Source organism: Ahaetulla prasina, chromosome 1 (assembly GCF_028640845.1).
Source record: "Ahaetulla prasina isolate Xishuangbanna chromosome 1, ASM2864084v1, whole genome shotgun sequence".
In the NCBI taxonomy this organism is placed as follows: domain Eukaryota; kingdom Metazoa; phylum Chordata; class Lepidosauria; order Squamata; family Colubridae; genus Ahaetulla; species Ahaetulla prasina.
The window spans coordinates 82,719,732-82,747,261 of NC_080539.1; the positions used below are offsets into that span (position 1 = coordinate 82,719,732).

Sequence of the window (27,530 nt, forward strand, 5' to 3'; positions counted from 1 at the left end):
ATTAACAGTGTATTGCTTTATTTTAAAATAGGACGATCTCTGGTTGTGTGAGAAGACTTGTGAGAGTGGTATGCTGTCCTCTCCTCAGTATTCTGCTCAGGAGCTTGCAGAGCTTTGGAGAATAAAGGAACGCTGTGGAGACCCTTGCAAATGTGAAGAAAAATAAGGGTGGCAAACACTCTAAGGAAAACTGTAGAGAGAAAAGAAAGGGGAAGCCTCAGAACAGATGTTCCATCAGTCTCCTATGTAGTCTGTTACTGGTGACAAATGTAAGAGTATGTTGCTAGCCAATTTATGCTTCTACTCCACTGGTTACATACAGTGTATGTTTATTTCAGTATGGCGTAAACTACAGACAAACTTCACACATTCTTTAAAGAAGTGTTTTCATGTAGATAATTTGTCTAGTGTGAAATGGCCCTCAGGGCTATATTTGCACACCTATCCCCTTTTTAATAAATGGACACATTTCATTTTTGAACATACTCTTTTACGAAGCCAAATATGAATGTGAATTCTTTTATTAATATATTACAGAAGTAGATAAACTTGACTTTTCATGCATTTAGTGTATACAAGAGTAAAGAACTGAGGATAAACTGAGAAAGGCAGATACAATACTGTACATATTGCATATTAAACTTGCACTTCTCTGCCCATATGCCTTGCTAGAGAAGACCCTTAACCAAGGCAGACTGCACAGATGTGTTGGCTTCTAATGAATTGGGGATCAGACTGATGTTTTAATTTCAGTCTGTATTTCAAATATGAGGGAAACAGTGCCTCTTGCTGGGACTACTGATATATTATCATGTAACTCCTGTAAAGAAGGAAGTTAGATGCTGTAGTAATTCTATTTATCCTCTGTGTACTTTCAGCCAACATGCATATTAAATACTAGGGTCCCCGTACTTCCCCCCCCGCCCCCAGGTTGAGTGATTTTTATGCTTTCTGGTATTCTGTGGCTATTGGGATGGGTTGGTAATGAAATACCTCAGCTTTTAATTCTCTCAAATATGTTATTTGTATAGTAGTGAGTGGAAGGTTTGTTGAGAGTCCCACTGATTTTCGTAAGTTACTAGTGTAGCACAAATGAATTACTTTTTATTTGAAGCTGGCAAAAGCTTTCATTTTTCTCTTACAAGCATGATATTTCTTTTTTCTTTAAAAACAAGAATAGAAAAGCTTGTTTACCAAACAGTGATACATTTTTATAAAAGCTTTCCCCAACAATACAATTAAAAATCAGCCTAAACTTTGTTAGCAGTGTGCAAGTTATCTTAAAATGTATCAAAAGCAGATTTTACCATCGCACTAGAATGCAATCTTCATTTTCAATAGAGTAGAATTGCAAGGGCTTTAGGTCATTGTCCAATTCAATTTCTTTGCCTTTCATCTAGGATTTAAAGAAAATGATTCAGATAGATATTAGATTTGCACATTTTAATCTAGTATATCTTAAAAGACTAAGATGGAATATAAAGGAAAGGAAGCTAATCTGTTTCAAAACAATAGTACTGCTTTTCTTAAAAAGAAATCAATCATCCAACATTATAGAGTGCAATGTATTGATTTTATCAGGGTAACGAGTTGTATTATTCTGGAACATCTCAATTCATGTACTGTTGCATTATTGAATTTGAGCTTACTTTAGAACTTTCATATGATAGTTTCAGTTCTGAGCCTGGAATTTTAAGTAGACGATACAGCAATCCTTTGACCTTCTGAATAGTCATAGAATCTACATTAAAGAGAGAATTGTTTAACTATAGATAGATAATACTTGACGCCACAGCAACTGAAATTCTAGCAAAAGCTGATACTGAAATAGATTTGTGGGAGTTGAGCTCCTGCAGTTCACGGAAACCAATTAGAATAATTTAATTTGACATTAAAACTACTACTCTTAAGCAAAAGTTTACCAAATTATATGTCTACTTTATATCTACAACACACTGACTGACCTAAGTGACCTTCAAAATACTATTTATGGCATTAGCTCTTTTGTACCTTAACACTATGAGTGAAGCCTTTTCCTCTACTTCACAGTACGAGGCCCCCAAATCTTTATGTGCTAATTTGTCCAGATTACCATTAACCTTATGCACTTGTATTTCAAATTAACAATATGAACATGAAAGTGTATTTTTATAGTAAGATTTAAAGGAGTAAAAGTTTTAAGAATTTGACCCATCTAGAGATTGGCTATGCCGGGTAATTTCCCCCTTATTTCATTTAAAGCTTTATCTGAAGGCACAGCAATAGTCCTCTATTGTCAAAAATGTACTTTAAAGTATTTTTCTATTAACTTTTTGAAAAAGCTGTATCATTTTATGCAACTTGTGATAAATGTGATTTTTATTTTGAATAAATACTTTTCAAAATACAAACATCAAAGGGTTTATGAATATCTCCTCTTTTAGTTATAATAATCCATTATCGGTGATGAGTGAAGCAGAGGGCATACATTTTTACTAGGCGTTTTACTGAAATGAGCATTACATTTCTAAACAAAATGCACCTTTCCACTGGCATGAAAAAAAACAACAATCAGGGGCAGATGTTAATTTTCTATTATATTATACTAAGAATCTACGTGGCTTACAAAGAAACCATCCTTATTGACGTAGAAAAGAAATCTAATTAGAATACTGTGGATTAAATTACAATAACCTATTTTTGATATATTGATTTCTCTTGCTCTGCTTCAAAACAGATATTAGTTTATATTGTTTTTGAAGGCTCCAACATTTGCAATGACTTCAGATAGGGAAAATATCTTTAAAAGTGTTACTATGTATCTCACTGCAATATGCACGCAATGACCAAAACAATTGTAACATGCAGGAAATATGAAATATTACCTGGAAGTTTCTTCTCTATGGGCTTCTGGTCAGCTTTGTCCGGGCATTTAAAAGTCAAAGCTTAAGAAAGAAGAAAAACCTGCATAAACAGAGTTCAATCTAGAATTTCTTACGTCAAAGTACACCTAGTGAAACCAATTGCAGAAATTAGTCAAGAGTAAAATTTCCCACAAGTTTTAATGAATTTATTCCAATTATCACCACACACATACAAACACACATACCCCTCTCTACCTAACGGAGAAAGCACACATCCATTTCCATTCAAATTCTGCTGTACTGACTACAAAAACTGGAGTAAGTTAAGGTAACATTCATACACTAGTTGGCTGTTAACATTTAGAACATTTAATTGAAACAACAAATGTTAGGGTATTAGGGAATCTCACCCTTAATTCTTATGCAAGTGGCCATTTCACAGTGAAACTTACTCATAGATGATGGTTGCAACACAATTACCTTTATACCAAAAGCAGGAGTCAAAACACTGATTAGGTTACAAAATTAATGCATCCCCCCCAGCCATTCCTAGCTTATAAAGGGTACAACTGTACAAAACATCTGAAAAAAGGCTACTTTGCAACATGCATGGGAGCTGGCAAAGCATTCTTTATCAAGCACTGAAACAATTACATTTTCCAGAAGAATTGGGGTAGTTTCAAAGACTAATCTTTGTCAATTACAGGGGTGAAACTGGGGGTAATTACCTTCAAGGGATAATTTGGGCATATCCTGGTGTAATGAAGCAATTTTTAATTGCTTGTTCCTGAGGTGAGGCTCTAGTTTAGGACTGCCACTGCTGAAACACTTATGTAAAACATGTTTTTGTATGTTTGGGGAGTAATGACATTCAAGACCAGGAAAAGGGATAATTAAGTCAAACAGTTTAAGAACCACTGGTCTCTACAATCACATCACTGCTAATTAAGGCATGTTTGCTCAGAAGGAATTGCAAGTATATATGCAGAATGCAAACTAGATACAAATAATAGCTGTGGGAATACATTGAAGACATTGGTGTCATAATTTGCATTGGTGGGAAAACTTAACTAGCACAGTTTGCAGATTTCTTAGCATAGTATTATATATTTAGATAAATTAGTATACATTTGTATCTTACTCAACAGCTGATTCTTTAGTGAAAAAGGTTGTTCTCTTTCCAGCTCTCCATCTTCTGGGGCACCATAGACTGTTAAGAGGTAAAACAATAACAAAAATATATACTGAGCCAGAATGTTATAGTATAAAGAGCAAAATGCCTATAGGTTGTCAAATTTTTCAATATTTTCCTATTGGAGCAAGTACAATATCCATAAATGTCTGCTTAAGAATCACAAAAAAGAAAATTGTCAGAAACATTCAGGAAATCCACCTACATATTTCTTGTTCAATCAAACCAGCCACACAAATGTCTCAGAAAATGAAGGATGTTACATACCGTAATTTACATTTTTCAATATAATACCTAGGTTTGCTTGTGAGAGACCTACTGATTCTAAATCAGAAGACATGTCCTTCTAGATAGTTAGTCATTTAACAAATTCCTCCAATTCACCCAGAATAGATATTAAGACTAAAGTTATAGAGTATGCAAAATGGAAAGGTCTTTGTTTCAAACCAGAAATGGACATAGTTTTCTAAAAGCCTTCTTGAACCACTTTAGGTTGGTCTTGGAGTGGCAGAAAGAAAACCTAGCACTGATGATTTTCTGGAGTGTTATCCAGGTCATAGTTGTTCTAAAGGCACTTTTCTTCAAAAGGCAACTGGACTGTTTTTTCTTTGAGAAAGAAGAAAATGCTTTACTTCTCATCCAAGAAGCTTCATCAATTCTGATGGGGAGGGGGGGGAATGATAGGATAGGTGGTGGTGAAAGAACTGTATTTTGTTTTTGTTTTTTTTGTTTACATTTATACCCCGCCCTTCTCCGAAGACTCAGGGCGGCTTACAGTGTATAAGGCAATAGTCTCATTCTATTTGTATATTTTTACAAAGTCAACTTATTGCCCCCCCAACAATCTGGGTCCTCATTTTACCTACCTTATAAAGGATGGAAGGCTGAGTCAACCTTGGGCCGGGCTCGAACCTGCAGTAATTGCAGGCTACTGTGTTCTTAATAACAGGCTTTACCAGCATGAGCTAAACCGGCCCTTCACTGTATTTATTTGCAGTCATCTGGTCTTTAGCACTCTCTGAGAGCTGCTGAGGCCACTTGGGAGTTTATCTGTCTCAGATATCTGAATCAGGGTGCAATTGGCTGTGGAATCTCTGGAACTGTTGCAAAGACTGTTGTAAACTAGAGATAAGTGGTGTCTTAGTCCTCCCCCTCTGTTGAGCGAGGGGTGTTCAATCCTAGCATACATGGATTCTTTTACTCCTCTTTCAAATCAATGGTCTTCTGTAACCATTACCACCAATCTAGTGTTGGTAATGAAACATCTGCAAGAAATCAACCAAGCTTGGAGAGCACCAACAGCCCCCGAGCTCTACCCTGAGCTACAAATATTTTCCTTCATTAGAAACAAAACCTGAAATGGTTTGAGGGTTCTAGCTTTTGGCCAAAATTAGATCTGGAGGGATGGCAGGGTGAGTTTTACAGCATAAGTAGGGCAAGGCTAGTGCTCAGCTACCTTCTTCCTCTGCATAGCCTTAACTTCTTTTCTCAGCGAGCACTGAAGTTTCAGAACAGTATATCCACTGGGCAATCCAGCTTCGTAGTCCTATCAGCACCTTCTCATCTTTCTCTCCACTGCCATGATTGCTTGTTTGCAATGCTGTCACCAAGGATAACTCTCATTCTTGGCTTTTGCCCAGTTTCACTCCCCTGAAACACTTTTGTCTACATGTTCAGACTGGGCATCAGCTATTCAAGATCAGCTGCTCAGTTTATGGAAAGATTCAGGCATGGAACATTTTGTACAGTCTTAATTAAAACTAACCAGCAGTTCCGAATCCTTTCTTGAAACTTAATAGTACATTGACTGTATGTAAATCTTCTCATAGGGACATTGGTTTTTTTTAGTTTGTTTAAAAATATGTAGAAAATAGATGCCATCTGGATCAATAATCTTTTTTTAAAAAAATGTTCACGCTGCCAGTATCAACATCTTCTGTTATCAATTCTGATAGGAGCAGGGTGGCTCTCACAGTTAGAATTGGAAGTTAGCAAGACGACGTTCAAGACCCGAATGCTGCCATGGGGCGAAATGAGTTCTTACCCCTTGCTCCAGCTCCTACCAGGGACATGAAAAGAGTCCCCAGCTGAGCATCTCCTGGTCTACAGTGATGTTACCAGTTAATTCTTTCAACCTGGAAGCATCTTGGTGCTTTTGACACAAGTGCAAAAAATCAATTCTGATGAGTGCCTATTACCATCTTTTAAATCTGTAGTCCTTTATGAAGGGAAATACAAATCATCTATTCAGTTCCTCTCATTCTTCTCTAAAAAATTTTAATTACCATGATCTCTCCCATCAGATACAATTCATATTATTAAACTGAAACAAAAACTCATTTCTGGATACATTAACTTTTTGGCAAAATACTTTACTGGCAGAAGCGAGTGTTAAGATTGAAGAGAACTCTCTGCCTGTCCTTCCTTCCAGAATACGAATGTGAACTCAGAACTATGACTGCCTTTGGAACTGAATTTTTAGGGCAGATATCTAGAATATCTCCAATCCAGGGGTCTCAAATGAAGCAAATACTTATGGGAATGACAGCTACACCAGAGTCAATATTCACTACAGCATTCCACAACACACTGTAGTGGCTGATGTTCAAACTAAGAAAATTAAGATAGTAAGTAGCTTGGGTGGAGCAGGTTGGCTACTCCAAGAATTTTTAAGCTACAGAAAGACAATAAGACCAGTGAGAACCACAACGAAGAGATTCACTCAAGCTATGCACCAACGTTGCAAGCATGCAGAATTTCTTTCTTCCTATTCATCTGTCAAAGAAATTGAATTAAGGCAGGCAGACAGCTGGAAACTTAGAGAAGATGCCAGAGGACAGAAAAAAAAACCCCTTCCTGCTCTACTTACGGTCACAGAGTAGTTGAAATCTTGGATGAGCAGCAAGGAATTCCTCACTTGGTTTATTTTTCTTTGGATCTTGATTACCACCAGACTTTAACCAAAGAATTCCAAATTTTTTTCTATAGTCAAGCTCTGCTCCCTTCCTAGTGTCAGGAAAGATCTGGGGCAAAACAATAGTGTATTGTATCAGAACAGCCAAATCCATGTATATAGTATCATTTAATATTTATCATCCTTATTCCCTAAAGGAAGGTTTCTTAAACTGTGGGCCAGAACCTCTTAAACAGTTGTGAGCAAATGGGAGAGACTCTCTCTGTCCTCTCCAGGATCCAAGGCTTTCCTCTAAAGGCCCTTGTGTTCACAGCAATGGTATCTGCAGGAGCCCTATTCTAATCCTAAGGGCCATACAGTGATTCAAACAGGCTGAAGGATCCAAGCAGTAAGATCATCTTGAGCGGCATTCATTCATATGGCCACAGCTGAAGGAGAGCCCTGGCCTTGGAAATATGAGTTCTGGCAACAATTCATCTTTGGTGTGCCAGGCTGGCTTCTGCAAATATAGTGCAGTAGTGCAGACAATATGATCATTGTCAGATCGCACCCTATTCTATCTGACAGGAAACACCCTGTCAGAATGCCTCCAATAGTTTTAATTCACGAAGGGAAAGTCACAAATTCATTTATTATTGTTGAGTAATGCACCAACCAAGTTTTAGAATCCACGACTAGTCGTCACTACTATATATGTTTTCTTAATATTGCTAATGGAACACAAAAATATACCTGTGATTTGTTCAAAAACTTTAATTGGCCTATTTTGGCAATAATAAGTTGTTTCAAAGTCTCTGCATTTTCCTCTGAATCCATCAAAGGATTATTCCGACAATCAAATGATTCAAGTTTTTGTAGCTTGTCAAATTCATTGATAACAGACCACTGAAAAACAGAGAATAGGAAAACACAGCAATTTTGAACCACAGTCTGAAACCAAAATACATTTTGCTACTGCTTACATAAAGTTAAGCCAAACCTCCTTAGTGCAATGATCTAGACATATCAATCTTACCCATTTATTAAAATAATATAGTACTTAAGACATTATGCTAAAATTATAAATTAAAAAATTAACTTCATGACACAATAAAAAAAAACAAAATGTGTTAAATATTTTGATTATATTTAAAGCTGCAAACTATTACAATTTCAGTCTGGCAATGTTTGTATTGGTCAGTAATTTCCCATTCACTTCAGTTGACTTAGGGAATAATAGTAGGTTACATGGTGGATATAGCAATGGTTATATCTTTGTATACTAATTGCCAGACAAATATAAAACCCAAATAGACTGGCATGAAATTATGCTACCTTACTGTGCATTTTTACAAATGATTGATATTTAAAAAGTTAAAAGCTGTAGTAAGTGAAAAGAATTGAATTTAGAACCCAATCATGACACAGGCATCTTACTTTTGCTATTCTATTGTCTTTTAATACAAGATGAGTTAATGAAGGAAACATTCTAGTCTTGTAACCTGTAAAAGAGAAGAATAAATTGGTGAAATAATAGTGAAAAATTAAATTACAGGCATATATAACAGCATTTAATTTACGTACCGAATGCTGCATCAGGAAAGTGTATAGAATAAATTCCATTGTTTGAAAGTATTAAACTTTCTAACCTGAAATTTAGAAGACAAACCATTAAAATACAAACCAATAATCTGGATTTCATATCCAATAAATTGTCATAAATCTGAAATTTTGTTATATTAAGTCAAATCAGAAGGCAAGACACAGGTTGTAATTAAGATCCTCTAATGTAAGGGTATAATGAAATGAAGGGACGTGGTGGCTCAGTGGCTAAGATGCTGAGCTAGTCGATCGAAAGGTCGGCAGTTCAGTGGTTCAAATTCTAGTGCCACGTAACAGGGTCAGCTCCCATTACTTGTGTCGTGTCCCACTCCTCCGCTGACGGCCGGGTCAGGGAAATCCGAATCAGGCTTGCCTCTGCAGCTCTGCCCAAAGTCCTAGCAAAGTCCTCAGAGCAGGCAGGAGACCAGAAAGTGACTTCAGCAAGATAAGTTCGACTTTGCCTGACTCAGAGACTGCCAGAAAGCAGATCCTTTATATAGGCCATGGGGTGTGGCTCCATGACTCAGCACTCATTAAGGCCTGCCCCTCCCTTCCTTCTGTTGCCTCCACCTATCCAGTCTTCTGATGCGAGGGTCACTCCAATCAGCAGCTGTTGGAAATAAACTTTCCTCAGGCTCACATGCTGTGGAGGAGGGGGAGGGGTCTAGCTGCTCCGTTTGCCTGGGCATGAAGCCAGGGCTGGGGCCGGGGGGTGCTCCCTCCTCTGCAGCCTGCTTGGGCATGGAGCCAGGGCTGGGCCCAGGGGATGCCCCCTCTTCAGCTTGTCTGGGCATGGAGCCAGGACTGGGGCCGGGAGGCATACATTCCTCCGTGTTCGGGAGCAGATAAGAAGGCCCCGGCTGCTGTGAGAGCGGGCAAGACACAACAACTTGTCCCAGCTTCTGCCAACCTAACAGTTTGAAAGCACTTAAAAAAATGCAAGTAGCAAAATAGGGACCACCTTTGGTGGGAAGGTAACAGTGTTCCATGCGCCTTTGGCGATTAGTCATGCTGGCCACATGACCAAAGAGACATCTTCGGGCAGTGCTGGCTCTTCGGCTTTGAAACGGAGATGAGCACCGTCCCCTAGAGTTGAGAATGACTAGCACATATGTGCAAGGGGAACCTTTACCTTTATAATGAAATGAAAAATAAATCAAATAAAATAGAATAAAAGAAAAAAATCATTTTTTGTTTGAAAAAATAAAAGTATAAATTAAATTTAAGGTAAATATGTCAACATAGTCTGCAGGCACTGTATTTGAGGATTCCTAATTAAGTATAGCTATGTAACAATTTTTGGAGCTCTGATGAAAATAGTTTGGCAGAAAACTAAAACACCAGCTGCACCACTATACGGGCTTGGTTCAATAGAGAGGTACAGTATGTAACGTATCATGAGTAAGAGATTAGGAAAACAGCAGAATCATATTCCATTCTGAAGAAAAATGTATTTTGCTGGATAAAAGCAAGAAAGTTACGTTGACATGGAGATTAACAGTAGTGGTGAACAACAGTTACCTGGGAAGATCCGCAATGAGATGAAGTTGATTTTCATCAGTTATCTGATTGTTAGAAAGATCTAGCCATTTCAGATTCTGGAGGACATCAATAGGTCTGCAAGGAAAACTCTTTATTTAAAACTTTATGATATTATATGAGGGAGACTGAGACCTCTTGCCATCTTTTATCTTTCTCTTTTATTAATTTTATTGTATTTTCTTTGTCTGACTGTTGAGAGCTGTCCAGAGTGACTAATTTCAAATCTTCCAAACTTTGTATTGTTTTCTTATTATTCTACACTGGAGTTAATGATCACAGATCATAATACATCCAAGGTTATCTCTATTAAACCATATATAATTTCCCTCCTTGCAGCAAACAGCAAACAGTCTGGTCAGCTTCAGCACAGCCTGATTTAACATGAGCAGCTGATTGGTGGTTGGACCGGACTCCTGGAATATCGTTGATCAGTTGTTCCAGGCTGTGAGGATTAATGCCACCACCTATTGCCACCTCCGTGCACCCCATTTTCAGCCTCCGCATGCCCCATTTTCAGCCTCCGCCTGTCCTGTTTTTGGCCTCTACATGCCCTGTTTTTGGCCTCCGAGTGCTCCATTTTGGGCCCGTTCCAAGTGGCGGGGATTACGGCCACTGACTATCACCACCAAATGGAGGTAGTGGCAATCTCCGACACCTGGAATAGGTCAAAAATGGGGCGCATGGAGGCTGAAAATGAGATGCACGGAGGCCAAAAATGGGGTGTGCAGCGGTGGGATGGGCAGCAATGATCCCCGCAGCCTAGAACAGTTGATCAGTGGTATTCTGGGAGGCCGATCCAACCACCAATCAGCTGCTCGTACTAAATCAAGGCTGTGATGAAGCTGACCAGGCTGCTTGCTGCAAGGAGGCAAATTGCTGGGAGGCAGAGGCCAAAGGTTGGGGGCCAGTGGATGGGCGGGGCTTCAGCAACATTCACTCTTTAACATGCATAGACATTTCCATCCACTTTGGTGTGGGTGGGAAAGTATGTCTTATAGACCAAAAAACACGGTAATTCTTCTGAACCACAAAAGTTCCATACCAAAGATATATAGTCCCTGCTTAAATAACCTATTTAGCTTTTACTGGAAGAATTTTTAATTGCCATAACAGCTTTGTTCGGTCTAACATCTGATGAGATGACCTTCTTTGAATCCCATAGTGAAAGTTTAGTTGAGAGAAAAAATAAGGCCTCGTGGTTGCTGTATCTCAGGAATTGTAAATTTAATCTGAAATAATGGTTTAGATAGTGTGCCTGTTTGCTTCCCTTCTCTGTAATTGTTTCATGCAATTTTGAAAATGCATTGTGGTTGACTACTCTAAATAATATATTCACTCTAAAGAAGTGGAATATAATTTTCATTTAAATAAATGCTTTTTCATCCATAAATTTCAGTTATCTCAACAATTCTTTTCTTCTTTACTAATATAAACAGAGCACCAGGAGAAAATCAAATATAAAACCAAACAGTAATTACAAGTGAAAAATATTAAACCTTAAAGGAGAACAAAACCGAAAGTGTTATATATTTTTTACTGTTTCTACTAATAAAACCTCACTGATGTATTTGAAGATAATTCAAGAACTTAAATGACTAGAGGTACTTGATTCTATACTTACAATAATTTTTAGACTCTACTATACCCGGAAGAGCTGCTATCACACAACCCAGTTTAACATCAAGGTGGACAGACAAAGCAGTGTACCTACCCTGAACTACACATTCCTTTTTGTCACCATTTACTTCCCCTACTCTACTCAAAGACAATTTCCTGCTTCTGATCTTGGTTTGTGACTTTTCTCAAATCAGGACAGAAGGTGGGGATATCATAATGAAATGATATTGAATCTTGAATGTCAGCAAACAACCCTTAATTTATATATTAATTAATGGATAGTCGACATGTTTGTAATGTTTTAAACAGAGCAAATATTCTCTTACTGCAAGTTGTTTTTATATATAAAAACAGGATACACACACGTAGGATTATATCTATACACCTAAAAGAAGTTTAATGCTTACAGTCACACCAATCAGTATGGTTCATAATTAGAAATTTCAGGCCATGCTGAAAACATGCAATATAGAGTCCTTGCTTACTAACTACTTGTTCAGCAATTCTTTGAAATTATGACGATGAAAAAGGAGATTTATGATGGGTCCTTAGGGAAGTGGGCATCGTAGTGTCCCTGTGGTCACATGATTGCACTTGCCAATCAAAACACATTAATGAGTTGCAGTGACCTACAGTCAAATGATTGCCATTTGTGACCATCACAGCTGGCCTCTGACAAGCAACACCAATGGGGAAGCAGGCAGAAACTTGCAGATTGCAGTCATGTGATGTCATGCTTGATAGCTGTCATTTAATGATTGCAGCTGGAACTGACAAACTGATGTTGTAAGTTGGCCCGTTCATGTGATCTTTCACTTTATAACTGCATCACTTAACAACGGAGTTTCCAGTCCCAATTTGGCTGGTAAGTGGGAACTACCTGAATCATATCTGCAAAACAATGGCTGTATGAATAGTTACTTTCGTACCTTTTTAAAAGTGAAATGCTATTGGAAGCAAGGTACAGTTCTTCAAGAGCCGGCCACCCTGTAGCACATAAAAGAACCTAATAGGAAAACACTATTTAGTCCAAACAGCAAACTTCACTTGCATTTGTAGGCAAAATCAAGTAATACCAACTTTATAATTAATAACTGATTTCAATAATACTCAGAGCTACCTTGAAATGTAACCTATTTTCATTTTTTTTAAAAAACAAGAGTTTCATTCTTGGAAGGGATATTGAGTTTAACCATGGGGAGAACCATCTTACTAGAGATAAAGGCAAAGAACTTGGAATCAAACCCATTCATGTCATAACAGAAAAAGTGAGAGAACAGTGAAGATCTGGAAAACAACATTTTATGGTATTCCCCATATTTTGAAATGGAAGCTTTGAGAGTTAGAAGGGAGGGAAATTGAATAGAAAACTTTACTGGGCACTTCATGAGCAAGATGGGAAATCTTTGAAGCCAGGTGTTCACTGATCAGTCACTGGCTTGAGATGGGCACCTATAGATAATTAAACTTTTAAAAAGCTCTACGTCTGACTTAAAAAAGCTGGAAAACATTTCAACAGCTGAAAAAATTTTCATGTGCATATCTAGTAGAATTACATGCAAAGCTAGTAGAATTACATGATTTTATTGGAAAAATCTACTGTTCTTTTGATTTTTCCAGGATGCAACTTAAGCAAAGTTTACGTAGCATCAATACAATTGATAACAAAATTGATGAGGCAAAATATGGATATATTTTCTCTCAGTTTTCATAAGTAATGTCCTACAGAAACTATAGGAAGAAAAAATTGTGATGGTATCCAGATTCCTTACCTGTTTTTTTACTAAGAAAAAAATAATATATAAACTTTTGCAAAGATTGCGTATTTTATAAAGATGTTGGCTTATATATCTTTGAGTGTTTTATTAGAATTACAAATGATATGATTAGGAACTAAAACTTTCAAAAGATTATATTACCTCAGTCCATGTCACTCCAGTCTGATTAAGTGCCAAAACCCTGAGTTTACAAAATGTTTGTGAAGCAGGTGGTAGAACAGATGGAAATTTCATTTTGTTTTCACTATTCCAAAATTGAGGGGAAAAAATAGCCATTAGAAAATGGAACAAATATAGCACATCAATCTTTTTGTTGCAATTTAAGACAAAGTTATATTAGATCTTCTTTTACATTTCTGTTAATTTATCATTTTTGCTTTACATTGGTCTCCCATATTTCATGTCAGAAACAACTGCAGAGTTAGATACTGAGATTTCAGAGATGTAATGTAACTTTCAAGTCATATCAAATCTATGGTATTAGTTTAAGTCATAAGGTCCTAAATCCAGAATCAAATTATAGGCAGAAGCCTTGTTTCTAAAATATAGAAAAAGCCGCACACTTGTGGTGCACATATATTCAGAAAAGGAGTTCATCCTTTGTCATATAAGGATAGGCACTTAAGGGAATTAAAAAAAACTTATTTGAGAAGGATACTAAAAGCTAGCAGAGACCATAGTGTAAAGTGAGTATTGGTACCATTAACATAAACATTTAAAATGCTTTTGATACAGACAAAGGATTGGGTTTAGAGTTCTCTTTCACAAATGAAAAGGCTCTTTCATCTTCCAGAAGGGCAGAAAACCAGTAGAGACTATCATTGGAAGAATGGAAGAGGAAAATGATATTTTTCCACAATTCCCTTGTAGGACCTTGTACTGTTCAAGGAGACTCTAATCAAGGGAAAAGCTGGAGCAGCTTTTCTTCGGGCACAGTGGAAAAAAGAGGAATCAGCAAAAATTGTCTTGCTCATTTGGTCCAAGAAAAAAAATTTCCAAAAACATAAATCTAAGCCCATTTACACATTATGAAATTATCTGTGACTACCTGAGATTAAGTGTTTCTAACTTTTCAAGTTGGCAGGCAATCGCTAACACTTCTTTCCAAGACGACAAAAGATTTCTTGATAAGTTTATCTGTCGAATATCTGAGCAAATATATTTAAGAAAATTTTTGCAAGATTGAGTTTAAGAAATACAACCTTGCACTATGCTAGTTTAAGGACTCCATGACTCAAGAAATACTGAAGCTTAAGTAGGGAGAAGACAATACCTTATTGACCAGGGACCATATGGGGACAGGTGTCATGGCAAGCAGAGCTATAAGTTGGGCCATTTCAGGCACATGGCAATACCAGACGTGCCTAATATCCTTCCCATTTTTTCCTGAGAAAAGATTGATTTAAATCAGGGAGGAAAGATAATTTCCTATTGCACAGTTTATGTACAAAATGGCAAGGAAACTGCACTAACCATTTTTGGTCAGAGGAACTGTATAAAGGACTCTAGGATATATCCATGAACTCGAGAAAATTTAGATTAGACATTCATTCTAACATTCCCATGGAGAACTTGTACTTTTTGATATTATGGTTTTGTCATTGTTTGTAATTTCAGACATGAAAATCATTTTAATATGTTTATTCCAATTGAAAATAAGATTATTACTTTTTATTCATTTTTATATAGGGTTTCATTGTATAATCTTTTTATATTAAATATTTTCCATCTTATTATTTTCGAATAGTTTGATTTTATTCCGCATTCCCAGAAATGTATTTTATTTAAAATCAGCTGTTTTAAAATTTGCGACTTTTACAATTTATTTGTGATGTATTTTTCCAAAACATCCTCATCTATTTGCTCACTAATGGAACATAATTTCCATATGCTGTTTAGGGTATTGCCTCTGTATTATCTTCAAAATTTGCCCCAATTCTCTTCACTAGTTTTAAAGAGCACAGCAGACTGTGGTCATGGAATATGCTACTATATTTCACAGTGTTTCTCAAAAGGCTTTAATTTCAGACAACTAATAATTTTAGACTACTAATAAATGTTTAAGGACGTTTCCTGTAGTTATAACCTTATCTAATTAATGAAATCAAAACTATGCTTCAGACCAGGGGTCTCCAACCTTGGCAACTTTAAGACTTGTGGACTTCAGCTCCCAGAGTTCCTCAGCCAGCTTTGCTGGCTGAGGATCTCTGGGAGTTGAAGTCCACAGGTCTTAAAGTTGCCAAGGTTGGAAACCCCTGCTTCAGATCACATACTGTATAAGCAGTTTGATAATATAAAAAGGATACTAGGGCATGATTTTCTGATTTCTTCTTCTTGACCTGCAAGACTCACGGCACATTCATCTACTGAAATGTTACTTAAGATATTCAATTGCCTACAAAAAAGTGTCTCATTAGAAGAACATTGTCCTTTTTTGTCCTTAATAGGAGTGAACTATCAGGTTATTTTTTTTAACAGACAGAAAAGAAAGCTAGGCAAGTTGATGCAAAGCACAGCAAAATGCTGTTGAAGTAGAAAATATTTAGGCAAAAAGAAAATGAAACCCAAGGAAAAAATTATATGCTTTCTCTCCAAGCTTCGTTGCCTTACTTTACTTAAGATAAAGATATTAGTATTAAAAGATGAATTACTGAGTTTTTTCTAATCAAAAGCCTGCTGAAATCCTGCCTTCTGCCAAAGCAGCAGGAGCAATAAGTGCCCTTCTCAGATGAGTCTTTTATGCTACTGTTCTGCAGCACTAAAGACTCAGAACCACTATAACAAAGTATATTCTAAGAGAGAACATGCTACAATGCATATAATAAATAAACAGCTACAGGATAAATCTACGAAATAATACAGTAAAATTGTAGAAAAGTTGCACAAGGGCAAGAATTGTAATAGGGAATGTGATAGAAACATGAATATATCAATAACATTCCAATAGTATAGAAATACATTCAACATTCTGATGCTGCTCATTTTCAGAGGAACTGTACTTGCTTTTGTTTTTCCTTAATGGAATCAAATCCAACTGTTTCTATAGTTTTCCTTCCAATTACTAATGACGGTCCTGTTTCACTCTCCGGATCGTGCCCATTTTCATTCAATCCATACTTCTCCTTAACGGCGGAAAGGAAATCTACTCCAAAATTTGCCTTGTTTGGGCGGATAAAGGATCCACCTGTAGGATGCCTGGAAGGAAAGTGACAACAGTTGTTTAAAAGCAGTTTGATGGTTCCAGATGACTTGTTCCTGAATAAAAAAACGCACGTGTTTTAGTTGATGTTCCAGATATAGACCAATCAGGGCAGTGGTGGGTTTCAAATTTTTTTACTACCGGTTCTGTGGTGTGGCTTGGTGGGCATGGCATGGCTTGGTGGGTGTGGCAGGGGAAGGATACTATAAAATCTCCGTTCCAACCCCACTCCAGGGGAACGTTACTGCAAAATCACCATTTCCTCCTGATCAGCTGGGACTTGGGAGGCAGAGAATAGATACGGGCGAGGCCAGTCAGAATTTTTACTACCGGTTCTGTGGTGTGGCTTGGTGGGCATGGCATGGCTTGGTGGGTGTGGCAGGGGAAGGATACTATAAAATCTCCGTTCCAACCCCACTCCAGGGGAACGTTACTGCAAAATCACCATTTCCTCCTGATCAGCTGGGACTTGGGAGGCAGAGAATAGATACGGGCGAGGCCAGTCAGAATTTTTACTACCGGTTCTCCGAACTACTCAAAATTTCTGCTACCGGTTCTCCAGAACTGGTCAGAACCTGCTAAAACCCACCTCTGAATCAGGGCTGCTTTGTTTCCGATATAGTCTTGAAACAGTTGGGAGGAATACAAACGTTTTTAAAGTTCTATTTTAGCTGCCATATTTGCATTTTCCAATCTGGGCCAGAGTGGTTAAAAAGAAAAACACTAGTACAATAAATTCATATTATCTACAGTAGTAATGTTCTATGAAATCATGAATTCTGAGTAAGCGCATACCAATAATCTTCTTCCTTGTAAAGGATCAGGCTGGGCAGTTTAATGTGAGGAAGAAAATGGTGCAGGGTAGGGCAGATGAGCTGGAACTTCCCAACCATTTGGGACTTCGTGGGGGTGTGTGGCTTGGAGCCTCCCAGGCATTTGGAGCTTCTAGCAGGACAACTGCTTTGTGCTTTGTTTGGAGACTTCCTGGTTTTCAGCCCTCGATTGGGGGAGCTGATTTCTTATCCCACTTTGTTTTATGTTTTTCCAAGAGTTTGTTTCCTGGGTGTGACACCTTTTCACTGCACTGCTGGATCAGTCTGGGGCAGGTATAGCTTCTTTCCCTTTTCTCTTGCACTTGGCCTGCACTGGGACTCCCAGGGATTCCCTCACCTCTGAGACACTCCATTCTCTGCATAATGATCCACGTGACTACTTAACAACAATATCTTGGAAAGCCATGATGCAACTGTAAAATTGAGTCATTATATGGTTACCCTCTTAATGACAGCAAAGACATATGACCAAAATTCTGGACTCAGTTGTGGTTGTAAGTTGAGAACTACCTGTATCACCTTTTGAAATGTGCCAACCAGCTAGCACTAGCTAAGAAGGGTAAGAACATTGTCCTTGAAGTGTGTAATGGGGTTGTAAACATCTTTGGCTTTAAGCTTCACAACTTTGTGGCCTACCCTGTTTTTTTTTAAATTGATCATCATCTCACGAATCTACAGATTTAGCTACCTTTCCATCCTTTCCTCACACTACAGAAGTTAATTTGGCAGTTTCTGTTGTAGTTTCCTATACAGATTGACAAATTTGCTCCTCCTTTTTCTGGATATACTGTATTGCTAAATCATACGGAACTCACAGCCAATAACAATGTAAGTCATACTTGAAGAAAGCCTTTCTACCATGCATATTTTCTCTTAAGGCTCACCACAGTCTCCTTGCATTTGAGAACATTAGGCTCAGGGGTCATTTTAACCAGCAAGATTACCAATATAAAAGAAGACATGCACAGAATGGTAACTCAAAATTTTTGCTGTTCTCCATATGTACACAAATAACCAGGAATGCTTCATGAATATTGATTTGAGATTACAAATATTTTTTTGTGAATAGGAGAATTTGTAAATATGTACTTATTTGTATAATTAATCTACTGCTTAGCAGTAGTATGTGTTTGGGTATTCTGTGCATGTGCTTGGGTGATATTCTGCATTATTTTATAAAATAATCTTCAGAGCTCTAATAGCCCCATAATCTAAAGAGGAAAAAGCAAAATTAAGCTTGAAATATTTGGCATGGGGGGGCAATCAAAAACAAATTACAAATACTTTACTTAAATACATTTTTGATCCCAATAATTCAAATAAATCAGGCAATTGGTTGATAATTTCCAGGAAGATTCAGTTAAGGTAATACACACCTACATTCTAAGGCTAACTGGTACAAAAATTCAAGTTATTGATTGCCAGGTAATATTATTAAGAATCAAAGGAAATATTAATCTTATTGCCTGATTCATTTACTTGCACATGCTATTTATTTGTTGAAAAGGGAAACTGCGTTTCAGAATTAACTCACCCGCATTTGAAATACTGTATTCCTTCATGGCTACCATTATGTTTTCCTCTTTCATGGTTGTCCCATTCAACTCCAAGCCAAATTCCTAATATTATAAAAATCAATGATTTATAATGCAACTTTCAAAATGGTTGAGCAATAAAACTATTTAAGGTCTTAATAGCTACTCAGGTGATCTGATCTGTTCTCCCTGTGCTCAAAATTGCCTAGTCTGCCTCTTCCTTATGAAATTACTTTTATATTGACAGTAGGGCTACTTCTAATTTTTAAAAAGCTACACTATCACAAATGTATAAAACATATATCGTAACGTTCACAATGGAAAAAGAATATTCCAGATTTGGAAAAAGAATATTCTAGAGCAACTGTTTCAGAGATAGTTCTTGTATAGCAGCAGGGTTTGTCTGAAGCTCTGTATCAAGGACTTCCATCCCAAATTAGTAATTCAACTGCACACTTAACAGAAGAACTGAGTTTCCTAATAGTACATACAGCGCAACAAAGTTTCAGCATGTTTAGGTTGTAACAATAAGGCTGATGAATTAACAATAAGGCTGATGAATTAACATTTTTAACGTTTTTTATTTTAAAGAAACACCAATTTCTTTTTGACCCTTGAGTTGCCAAAATGAACCTTTTCAACTCTCTGATTTTAGCATTCCAATATTTATTTTTGTTTGCTTGTTTATTTACTTATTTATTGCCACCTTTATTATTTTTATAAGTAACTCGAGATAGTGAAGATACCTAATACTTCTTCCTCTTCCTATTTTCTCCATAACAACCTTGTGAGGTAAGAAAAGTTGAGAGAGGGAGAGAAACTGGCCCAAAGTCACCCAGCCGGCTTTCATACTTAAGGCATTTTCCTAGAAGTTTTTCAAAAATTACACATCAAGTTTAAATCACCTAGAATAAACTCAGGTTGAAGACTTAAGCTTTAATATGCAGTATACTGTTTTTTATGTTGGGGAGACAACTTGTCTTAAATTGCAGTTGGAAATTTTAACAAGTCCTTCCGTCTGAGTAATCTGTACTGAAAATATCTCTAATATTTATTTTGCTTCAGATTACTTTATTATCTGCTGTGGTATTGCTGCATTTCTATAGTGTTTATCAAATTGAAATACACTTCCAGATTCACTGAGGATTCAAAGCTCATGCTGTGTGCATGTGGGATGTTGGATTGATATTCACCAGCTGGGAGGTTAGACTGCTGGATTAGACTCCCTGGCCCAATCTAGATTTTCTCAGTGCGGGAACTGGGAGAGGTCAGAAGTACCTGCTGTCTTGAAACACTAACCATGCCTGCCAGGCCAATTACATTTGCCATGCTTGGAAACTGGGTGACTTTTCAAAATTAGGCTGTGGCATTTCTCACATTCTCAGCCTGGCCTGACTATTCCTGAGGCATCCACTACTGCAGAGACATATTTGGGCTGGACAACCGCTCAGGCTATTTCCCAGAGGAGGAAAATGTCTATCATGCAGGCCATTTGGGGGGGGGGGGTTGGGCTGCCTGGCTGCTTCTATGGAATATGGTGTTGAAGGGACCCCAGGATTGGGGGAGAGTTAATAGAGAAATGTTTAACAGCTGGACTTGGGCTTTCCCACTGTTCTCTGAGTAACTCTCCCTTTCTCTCTTTCCTCTGGGTGAGAATCAGAGGTGGATCTGGTGGTAGTGAATGGGAGGAAAACCTCTCACAGGTAGTGGAAGCAGGAGAGGGGTGTCCTTGGATTCTAGTGGGTATAGAGTGTTGATTCCTTCCTCTAGCTGAGAGCCGAAGGAAGATTTGATAAAGATGAAGGAGGAAGTGAGTCCCTGACCACTGGTGGAAGCAGCAAGGAAAGGTGTCTTGCATAAAGTGTGTGTGTGTGCATGATGTGTGAGCTGTGAGCTTGTGGGGAAGTGACTTCTGGATACCCTAAACTGAGACCTGGTGAAGTTAAGTACCTCGGGTTGCCTGGCTTTGCTTCCCAAGGATACTTGGCAAGGACAGTAGGTGGGTTCTCAGGTCTGGGATCTAAAGGACTCGGATAAGGGGATGGAGTTACTATTTGGGGGATGGGGGCAGGCCAAAGTACTATGGTGGTGATGGGCATGGAGAGAGATGGTGAGAGACATCGAGGGGGTCACTCTCAGGAACCATGGATCCATTGTTTTGTTAACAGTTCCAAGTTCCAGCTTCTTGATCTCAGCCCCAATGCCGTCAATGGACCTTCAATGACCTTAGTCTCTGGTTCCTACCGCTAAATGCCGTGTCACTTTATAATAAGCCCACTTGTCCATGATTTGACTGTGGATGAGAGGGCACTATTACCAAGACCTAGCTGGGTCCAGAAGAGGGAGTTTCCCTTCCTGAAATTTGTCTGAGTTTCAAATGTGACATCAACCAAAGCTCTACAGCAGGGGTGTGTGTGGGGGGGGCGGGGGCGATTGTCACCAGGGAACCTCTTAACAGTTTTCAGGGTCATTGTTCCACTCGTCCCCACTTGTGGAACCCTGATCATTAAGTTGGGCTCTAGGGATCATCTGGGAATGCTGCTGTTGTACTAATCTCCTGCTGCATAGCAAAATCCCTGCCTGAGTTCCTTGACTCTGTTTCTGGGTTGGCAGTGGAATCCCCCAGATTTATGCTTCAGGGGGACTTTAATCTTCCTTCCATAGGAACAGACTGGCTTTGGCTTCCAAGACAGCAATGGTCTATCCCAGGTCATCCAGAACCTGACCCGGGATAGTGGATAGCGGTCACACTCTGGATTTGGTGTTCCTGTTGAAGCAGTGGCAATGTGCTCTGAAATTGGGAGGCCTCTCCTTTGTCATGGCTGGATCATGCCCTGATTTCTAAGTGATTCTCCAGCACAATCAGGTACCACAGGGAGGTTGGATCCATTAGATTAGTCCAGTCCTAGTGATTATTGGATCCAGAATGGTTTCAGAACAAAATGGAGGTTATCCCTATTGGTCTGCTACACGGACCATCTGAAGTCTCAGCTGCCAATTAGAATAAGGGAATGGCTGAGGCCTTGGATTGGATCCTGCCTATGTGATCTCTGCCCAGTGTGGGATCCCAGCACTCCCTTTGGTTTACAGATGAGTGAGAGATGACTAGAGTATTACGGGTGTTCAATAACAGAAGAATTCAAGTGAACACGGGTTAGAGTCTATGTTGTGGTGGCAAGAATGATGAAGCACCAGTATTTTTCTGCCCTTATTGCATCTGGAGATTGCAAACCTGCAGCTCTGTTTTGGGTGGCATGGACTCTCCTGGACAAGAGCTTAGAGGGGCTCTTACAGGGGCAGGCACAGGAATTTACGTAGTACCTGTCAGATAAAGTTGCTTAAATGTGTACCCAATAGAATACTGGCCTTGTCATAGGTCTAGAGATTCCTAGGGAGGAGTCTTGCCTGGTTATTTGGGAATGATTCAGACTTGTGGGACTTGAGGAATGGATAGAATCCTCAGGACTGAGCTCAACCACCTGTTCCTTAGATCTAGGTTCCTCCTGGCTTGTCACAGTGGCCTGGGGAGTGTTGTGTGAATGGGTTCTGACAGTAGTTAATTTTTCTTTGTTCCATTATCTTTTAAAGAGGTTGTGGTTTGTCCCCCACCCCCAAAAGACATTGCAGAATCCTACTATACTAGACACTTTTTGTCCAGTATCTCATCTCCCCTTCTTGGTGAAGTTGATAGGGAAGGTGGTCAAGCAACAGATTTAGGGGACCTTGGAGGAAGCAGATTATCTTGCTCCTTTTCAATCAGGAGTCAGACCTGGCATGGAATAGAAATGGCATTGATCGCATGTTTAGATGACCTCTGGCCTGGGAAGGATGGGGTTATAAGGGGTTCTGCCTTCAAACTGTACTATGTGGGATGCTACAGGGTTTGGTGCTTTCTCTGCTCTTAACATCTACAAGAAGTTACTGGGAGAGCTTATCTGTCGCCCATATAACCTGATTATATATCTCCATCCCTGGTGAGTTATGCAATGCTGTGAATATCTTATCCTGGCATCTGGAGACAGTGAGGGTCTGGGTGGGCAAAAAGCTGAACCCTGGCAAGATGAATAGATTTGTATTTTAGGGTCCACTGATTCCAAGGCTATATCGTCTTTGGATGGAGTCACACTACTCCAGACAGACCCAGTGGGCAGTCTGAGAGACTTTCTAGTCATAACTCTTGCTTGATAAACAGGTGGCAATTAAAACTACGAAGGTCTGTGCACACCTTTGTCTTATGCACCAGTTATACCTGTTCCTGGATGGACAGGCCCCGCTTACAGTCACTCAAGCCCTGATCACCTTCAGATTGGACAACTGCAATGTGCTCCACGTGAGGATGCCCTTGAAGAGTATCCAGAAGCTTCAGCTAGTGCAGAACACAGTAGTGTGGGCAGTTATGTGTGCTCCTAGAACAGTGCATGCTACACCTCTGCTCCATGAGCTGCATTGATTGCCAGTTTGCATGTGAGTTCAATTCAAGCTGCTGGTTTTAACCTTTAAAGACCTTCATGCATAGGACTGGACTATCTGAGGGACTACCTCTTCCCACTTATGTAAGTCCACCCCATTAGATCTGGCACAGTAGTCATACCGAGGACTTCATTGACTAGAGATCTGTATTTGGTGGGTCCCAAGAGACATGTCTTCTTTCCCATGACGTCTCCCTTATCAAACATTCCACCACCCCCAAAATTAGATCAACTCCAACTCTTTTGATATTCTGAAGAACCCTCAAGACCTGCGTATGTTATTAGGCCCATAATTCCCAGGCAGAAGGACTTGCTTAGATAACTCCATTGTTAAAGTGGCTATTTTTATCCTCCCTTAGCATTTATTTTTGGCTTTTGCGATGTGTACTAATATGAATTTTTATATATCTGTTTTTAACATTTGTTGTTTTTGTCTGATTGTTGTGCGCTGCCCAAAGATGCTGTTGGTGAGATCGGCAGTTATATAAATTTGATTAATAAATAATACATTCTAAAAGGAATTCAAAGTAACCATTTTATTAGTAGCCCCCAAACTACAGAACATGCTGTCTCTACACATTCACCTGGCTTTACACGTCCCTGAATTCTGGGACAGCCTAAATCATATTATTTCAACAAGCTTTTGGCTACTAATGTGATTGTTAATGAACATCAATGTGATTTTTAAAAATTGATTATATTATGTCTTGTGAAATTTGATTATTAGTGTCATTTTCTCCTTGCGAATGTTCAGAGTCTTGAAGCAACTGATAAATATTACAAAACAAATAAACAGTAAATGATGTCACCCTTTTATTTTACAAAATACATATGATATGAAAATATTTTTTCTACCTGTTGTAGGTGGAACTTTACCAACATAAAGTACTGTTCCATATTCTCCATTACAAAGAATTCTTCGACCAACTGCATCAGAAGGAATGGTATCACTCATCAAGAAAAAGAGATGAGTTCAGGATATTTCTTTACGGATCTAGGGAAAGAATTAACAGTACTTTTGATATATTATGCCATTCATGAAATTAATCACATACACTACATAACATCTAGGTTCAGACTGAGCAAGACACCTAGTGATTATGTAAGTCACTAGCCATGCTGTTTTAGGGCATCGATATGAAAGTGGAGTGATATTACATTATTCTGGGATGTTATGGTTTTCCATTTAAAAGATCCTGCTTCTTTTCTAAACCCAAGAAAAGTCATCCATGTACTGCCACCTACTGAGACAATAGTACATATACCGGTACTTTACACTATTTACCTTAAGGAATTAAAACTGAAGGTGGCTAAATAGCATATTAAAAATTTAACAGCAAAATGAATAAATCCAATTATCAAATAATTGTACAGTAATTTACAATGCAGTAATTCTTTGAAACTATGCAGTAATGCCTCTATTAATATTTGGATCTTTATAGGATACTTATTCAACCCAGCCAGTTTACTGTCCCATATAATGACCAAGACGAGTCTGTTAAAATTAAGCTAAAATGCAATTTTACTATGAATAACACCACAGCAAGACTGACACTGATTTTGCTGAATGTTTACTCCCCAATGTCTTGAACTGCAAGAAATTTGTCAAATTCAGTATTAGCACTTCTGATTTTGTTGGTGTGCAATGTCGAAAAGAACTTATCTAATCCTACATTTTTTCCCTCCAGACGACTAATTCAATTCTGAATCTTGCATTCTGTGGAAAAAAGAAATTATCTGAAGTTTTTCATATAAAAATCACACATCCCGTTTCTAGAAATCCGAGCATCTTTAAAGAGGAAAAAAACCAAGCATCCCATCCGACTGAAGGCGAATATAGGTGTCCCAGGATAATGTTGCAGAATCCAATCTGAGCCGGTTACCGGGACCAGAGAGGTTTTGTCTCCCAAGCTTTATCGGGGACGTGCTGGGGGCCCATTTTCAGGGAATTTCTCTCTAGCAGAGCAAGTGCTGTCCTGTGTATTGTACTTAAAATACACTTAAATGAAATGGGCTCCAGCACGACTCCGAAAGATCGCAAGACAAAACTTCCGGTCCCGGTGACCGACCCAGATTGGATCTTGTATCCCATCCGAGTTTACGGCCACCGGGAGGAAGAGCTCAGCTACACACCGCTGACAGCGTCAAACTTCCAGAGCTTGTAGGCACGTCGGACTGTAAGGCAACAGAATGGGGAGCAGGAGACTACGGGACTCACAGCAACAAAGCGGAGGTTGAAGGAAGGCACGGAAAAGACCCGCCGCTCGGCTAGAAGAGGCTCTGGAAGCGAACGGAGAAAAGAAGTAGAGCGAGATTCAACCTGGCGCGGCGGCTTCAACCTACCGCGGCCTCCTCGGCTTCCTCACCGGCCTCAGTCACTCCACGGCCCGCCTCACTCAAGTAGCGAGAAGCGCAAACCCCTCCCCTCCCCCCTAGATCGCTCCTCCGCCCGATGGAGGGAAAATGCGCCACCGGGGCCTGTTGGCGCAGGCGCGAGCTCCTCCCCTCCTCCCGTTTCGAGAAAGCCCTCTTCGTGTCTCTCTCTCTCTCTCTCTCTCTCTCCATTTTCTCATTCTCCTCTTGGTCCTCGCGAGGCACCTCGGGAGCTGTAGTAGCGGCGAAGAAAAATTCCCTCATAGACTGCGGCAAATGGGCGGGACAAAACCATGCTACCCAGAAGGCGCTACGAAGCCGAGTCTCTGTTTCCATAGAACTGGAGTGGGAATTACATCAGCGTTTCTGAGGCAGCGGCTAATGGCGATGGGGAGTGGGCGGGCCGCTCGGGGTGCGCGCCAATGCGAAGCAGGCAAGGCGGTCAGAGGGCGGGCGTCGATGCGTCAATCAGGCATCGGATCGGGGGAGGGGACGGAACAGCTTGGAGCTGAGCCGCTGCTGTCGCCGTCGCCACCGGGGTTCGGACGGGAGGGAGAGAGAGAGAAGCCTCCTCTTGGCGAGCCCTCCGTGGCTCAGAGCCGGGCCGGCGATCGCTGGAGGGACGGAGGCGGGAGTGGGGGCCGGGCGATTGGGCCCGGCGTCGAGAGGAGGCTCCGTCCTCCTCGCTCCCCCCTCCCGCGGCAGGTTTGGGGGGACCAGCGAGCGGGCGACAGCCGTGGAACAAAAGGTAACGTTGCCCCGGGGAAGAGGCTGCGGGGCCCCGGCCCTGGGCGTTTCGCCGAGCTCCCCGGGGAAGGCCGAAGCCCTTCGGCGGGGGGATCGGAGAAGAAGCGAGCGAGCGACTCGCTTTTGGGAGTGTTGTTTTTCTGTTGGTTGAGGCGGCGGCGGCGGCGCTCGTCGCTTCAGCTTCCCGGGAAGCGGGACCTCCGAGTCTGGTGGGGGAGGAGGAAGCGGGGAGTCCCGCGGCCGGCTTCGGAGGGAGGCGCTTCCCATCCCAGCGTCGCTTCTCCGGCTTCCCGACCAGCTCGGCTGGAGCCCGGAGCTGCGGCTGTTGCTGAAACTCCGACCGCGGAGTCAGCCCGGGGGGGAGGGGAGGGAATCTGTGGGGAGAGCGAAGAGGGGCCAGTTTGAGGGGATGAAAAGAGCTGAAAACCCCATCTTTGCTGCTACGGCTAAATATGATTCCTTTTGTACTTTATTTTGTTGATGTGACCGTACTATTAGGTTTCTTCTGTACGCAAATGAATATTCTGTACGTGAATATTCACGTACGTAATTTATGCAGTATTTCTGACAGATCCCTAAGTTGGCTGCATAATAATATGCAAGAAATAATTATGCCCAAGAATTCATTTATCTTTAGTCAAAATCATTTTGGTAAACTCTTTTCCTTTGAAATATACTTTGGGAAGTCCTTGATTTATAACCATTAATTCAGTGACCATTTGAACTTATAACAGCACTGGAAAAGTGGTTTATGACTGTTTTTTTCACACTTACCACCTTTGCAGCCTTTCTATGATCAAGTGATTAAAATCCAAATGCTTGGCAACTGGTTCACATTATGCAGTGTCCTGGGGGTTATGTAATGCATCTTTTGCTGCCTTCTGACAAGCAAAGTCAATGGGGAAGC

At 39.8% G+C, this 27,530-nt stretch overlaps 2 protein-coding genes across 5 annotated transcripts in view; one reads left to right on the forward strand and one right to left on the reverse strand.

Moving 5' to 3' along the window:
- The window catches only part of B3GALNT2 (beta-1,3-N-acetylgalactosaminyltransferase 2), a 29,070-nt gene extending 26,680 nt beyond the window's left edge, over positions 1–2,390 (forward strand). For all 3 annotated transcript variants that reach the window (XM_058166118.1, XM_058166100.1, XM_058166109.1), the window contains exon 12: positions 32–2,390. In XM_058166118.1, the coding sequence (XP_058022101.1) occupies positions 32–166 (135 nt within the window). In that variant the 3' untranslated portion in view covers positions 167–2,390. The remainder of the gene's footprint in view (positions 1–31) is intronic.
- On the reverse strand, positions 1–25,934 carry TBCE (tubulin folding cofactor E). Of its 2 annotated transcripts, XM_058166078.1 has the most exons (18): positions 25,722–25,934; positions 24,359–24,497; positions 19,034–19,118; positions 16,471–16,662; positions 15,774–15,862; positions 14,516–14,615; positions 13,609–13,711; positions 12,619–12,695; positions 10,052–10,147; positions 8,513–8,577; positions 8,366–8,430; positions 7,682–7,834; positions 6,905–7,058; positions 3,985–4,053; positions 2,865–2,924; positions 1,650–1,741; positions 1,308–1,396; positions 1–190 (listed from the first exon to the last, which is right to left on the reverse strand). In XM_058166078.1, exons 2-18 carry the CDS (start codon positions 24,456–24,458, stop codon positions 181–183), a joined length of 1,599 nt encoding a protein of 532 aa, XP_058022061.1. In that variant the 5' UTR covers positions 24,459–24,497; positions 25,722–25,934; the 3' UTR covers positions 1–180. The 2 variants fall into 2 exon arrangements, with proteins under 2 accessions (XP_058022061.1, XP_058022069.1); XM_058166086.1 differs by lacking the exon at positions 1–190 and having other exon boundaries at positions 1,153–1,396; positions 25,722–25,933.
- Positions 25,935–27,530: the final 1,596 nt, after the last annotated feature.